The sequence below is a fragment of the Desarmillaria tabescens genome (genome assembly GCF_030435595.1).
Source record: "Desarmillaria tabescens strain CCBAS 213 chromosome Unknown EV420scaffold_9, whole genome shotgun sequence".
Classification (NCBI taxonomy): Eukaryota; Fungi; Basidiomycota; class Agaricomycetes; order Agaricales; family Physalacriaceae; genus Desarmillaria; species Desarmillaria tabescens.
In genome coordinates, this window is record NW_026848308.1 from 1,496,042 (window position 1) to 1,500,103 (window position 4,062).

At 45.5% G+C, this 4,062-nt stretch overlaps 1 protein-coding gene across 1 annotated transcript; it reads right to left on the reverse strand.

Moving 5' to 3' along the window:
- Positions 1-997: 997 nt before the first annotated feature.
- Positions 998-2,864, reverse strand: EV420DRAFT_1639889 (uncharacterized protein; the record flags this gene model as incomplete). The annotated part of the gene is made up of 4 exons (XM_060477027.1): positions 998-1,518; positions 1,570-1,915; positions 2,050-2,528; positions 2,576-2,864. The coding sequence occupies 4 exons, from the start codon at positions 2,862-2,864 to the stop codon at positions 998-1,000; spliced, it is 1,635 nt and encodes a 544-aa protein (XP_060334282.1).
- Between the last annotated feature and the right edge of the window lie 1,198 nt (positions 2,865-4,062).

Here is a 4,062-nt window from a genome sequence, read left to right on the forward strand (position 1 = left end):
GGTTCGTGGGGACTTTGGGAGAGAAATGTCGTCGATGCCGTTAAGAATTTGAGCCTCACCATGCACAGAGGCCACGCCATTAGCTTCCGCAGTCAAACTTGCAGAAGTATAGGCTTCATCGAGGTCATCCACGTCCTCACATATGTTTTCATTCTCGAAGGCAGTTGACGTTTTGAGGAGGTCCTGAAGAATGAGAGTAGGTGGTGTTGGTAGAGCCTTCAAGACACCGGAATAATAACGGGCGCGAGTCTATCAAATGTTAGTATATATAACTGTATCATGCATGTAGGGCTTACTTTGAGGGTCCACAGCATTGTATGACTAGGAAAATGCTTTGAGAACGCGAAGATTCATAGGAAGAACACGAGGAAATAGTACCAGCCGTGTTGAGTGCGGCAGAATCTGAGGAGAAGCTCCTCAGTATGCTGGATCCTGGGCAGAATCCGACCATACTGTGGCTTTTCTGCTCGGAGTCTGCCTCATTGAGCAGGCTGAAACCAACTCTGAGGATTTGAGCGCACCTCGTCGCCGATACAATCAGTGGTGGTAGGAAGAAACAGAAGCAGTCAACAAACACCGTGTCGTGAATAAGTCATATGACATGCTTCTAAGAAACACAGCCACATCAATTTGATTTCAATTTGCTGAAATTTAAAGATCTTAATTAATACAGGACCAGTGCTCTGTTCAACATGGTATATTTTCGCGACTTTACAGATTATACTAATGCTTTATTGGGCCCAAAATCTGACAACCAGGTATGAATCAAAAAATAAACATTCATGAGGTTGATTGTAAATACGACACAAAAAATCTAAAGGTATTATAAAACACATGGCTCGAATATCGAAATGGCGGGAACGTATGGCGTTTAGCGATTCAACGGTTAGATAGGGAGTAGTTACCTCTCGGCCGGTATGGGACCTTGCAGGCTGAAACGACTCGCAGGCTTAGTCCTAATCACATATACTCAAAAATTTAATTTAGAATAAAGTAGCTAAAAACTTCTGTAGGCCTCGAAGGGCAATAAGTGAACGGTCGTCTCGGGTTCCTGTAGCTTTAACCATCGTACACGCATCCGGTATGCCTCCAGTAGTTTGCCAGCGTAAGCGAAGTGTGAACTGGGGGGAGGTAATCCAACCAACACTTCCGAAGTGATAAAAGTCACTACAAATTTACCATGGAAACGTGTGCCATGGTTTTCGGAGCAGGGACTGAACCCCTCCAGCAAGGCGTCAGTGAAAAAATTCCACCAGATTTGCCAACTATCGCAATCCGACCACCACCCTGTATCCGCATCCTGGACCTCAAGGGTGCAACGCCGCTCGTCAATACTCTCTAAGGCCTTATCGTCATATATGACCAACTCGAATGACGACTTTTCAGACTCGCTCCACGTTCGGATAACTTGTAAGGCCCAGAGAAAGGATCTAGAACCCAAATCCATCTCTAGATGTAAGTCATCCAGATGAATAAAGTCTACAAGAGACACGACGGCATCATGGTCGTCATCGGTAGCTGCAATCCACGTAATTCAGAATTTGCCCAAATCCGTTGATGCATGCTTACCACCAATTGTGAGATCATGTACACACAAACTCCACACATTCCAAACATCGGGGTTGATATCCACTGAATCCCCAAAACCCAGTCGTAATGTCGACACTTCGGTTGCATCCAATCTCCGTGGCCAAGCTGTATTCACATCAGATGCCACTAGGATCTCTTCTAACGGACCCGTGATTCCATCGATAATGTGGTCGATGTTGGCATAACGGGGTCCGTCATCATATACTGCGAGCTCGGATAGGACACACGAGTACTTTGGGACAGGAGGGAAAGGCGACGCAAGAACATCATGGTCCGCTCTCCATGTTTTTCCGTCCCAAGAATTCCTGTCGTTAGTCGTATCAGCCTACGGGCGATGTCAGTGATAAGTTGTGTTGGCATAAAACAGGCACTGGCAATGAAGGGAGTGGTTACTCTATCCAAAATCAGACACGAAAGACGGCTGTAGTCATCACATAGCCTGTATAGACCCGGACATACGCGGATATCGGTGTCTCGAACAAGGAGCTTCTGGACTGTATTCGGGAGACAGTAAAGCCAAGGCCAACGACCGGAGCTGATAATTTTCACGTCGGTAACACAATTAAGAACGTGAAGGAACCAACAGTGGCTGTCAATCGTCCACTTATACAGGGTAATGGATGTTATCGTGTCTTCGACACCGAGGGAGCGGATGGAGGAACACAGCCAGTATTCGACTCGGCGGCAAGCTCGCGCATCGTTCTGTCTATTTTTGAAGACCAGGGAACCAAAAAAGGCGCACTTGGTCAATACTTCTTGGTTCCAGGCCTTGCAGACAGAACAGAGGTTTTTGAGTTCACCATGAGTGGCCGCACAAGCGGAAATGAACAAAAATTGGATTTCCAAGGGGAAACGCATCTCGGGCAATGGAACAGTGTCGGGCTTTGCGGCCAAAAGCAATGAGACATTCGCCAATCGCAGAGAGTTACACGACTTCCCTATTTGTAACTGAGTTATGGATCCGGACACAACGACAACAACGCACACATGTCCCAGTATGCCTCATCCTTATGAAGGGCTTGTAATTGAGCTTGGTAGAATAGATCTTGTCCTGCTCGGATTTCTGCCATTCGCAGCCTTTGACTGGCTACTACCTCAAGTTCCAGCAAACCGTAGATGCACGGATGCGAGTACCATTCGTCGTAATCATTGACATCCCGGTTATAAGATTCCTTACTACTGACATCGACGGAAGTCAGGTCAAAATCCGCTGCAAAAATCCCCCGTACACGTTCTTCGGCTCTCCTATTATGTTCAATACTAAGAAGGGGCATCTGTGACCTAAACTGACACTAGCACTCTTGTGTGGGGTATTTTGTAACTTACATACCTTGTGAATAAGCGAACGCTAACCTTACTTCTCGCAAACAACGCGGTGGAGGAGAGGGCGAACCTGTTTTGGCGGCTAGCGTTTTAAACACATGACATAACCCGATCTAACAAACACGCCAATTGGAACACCCCACGGGTAAAAATGGGGATAAAGTTTAAGGGTGGAGGGATGTAATGTATGTAAATCGCAGGGAGAGGAGAAACACTCGATATATTTGGAGTTCGGGACAAATCGCTAACGAAGCCCGTTTTATCCAGCGCAAATAAATGAGCTCTATGCCAGTCGAAGGATGATATCATTAATTGTGAAAGACGTACACTTTCGCCATGCATGTCCATTGGCATTTCGGCATTACTTTGAATTAAATATGAATTGTGATGCCGTTGACTTCGGAATGAAGATGAATGGCTGTTTAATCCACCGTATCGGTTTTATTTGATCCGTGAGTTTCTTGTACATTATCGGTGTCAGCGCGGGGATTAAAATGGAAATACGTGTGATACCATCGTGCCTGATTTCACATTCGAACCTAAAGATTACACCCGGCATATAGAAAACAACGAGACTTCTGATTTGCTCCTTGAAATTTTCTCCGCCGTTAGAACCTCGTCAGGTTTGCATTCAGGAGAAGCATGTTCGATGACAAGGTGTTCCTTATAGGCCGCATTGTTATCTTAATCTATTGTTACTAATATATCATCAGCAGTGACGGGCGTGAGATAGGCAGGGAGGGGTATACGTGTGATACTACTGTGCCTGATTCTACGTTCGATTCTAAAGGCCGTGATCGGTATATAGAAAGCAGTGAAACTTCTGATTTGTTTCTCAATTGAACGGTTTTCCATGGTTAGAAATTTGTCAGATTCGAATTCAGGAGCGGTGAACTCGATAGTAGGGAGTTCTTTGTGCGTTGCATTGTTATACTGATCGGGTACTAAGAATTCATCATCAGCGGTGATTGATGTGAGATAGATGGGACGTTTTAACGTCTGTATCGTTCGTGGTTCTTGATCTCCACGTAGTCGAGGCATACAGGAGCATATATGTCCGCTCAGTAGCTTTTGTATACTTTACTCCTTTTTTGGTGATGAAGTTTATTTTACCGTGGTTTAACTGGGTACCACACAGCACTTCATTCC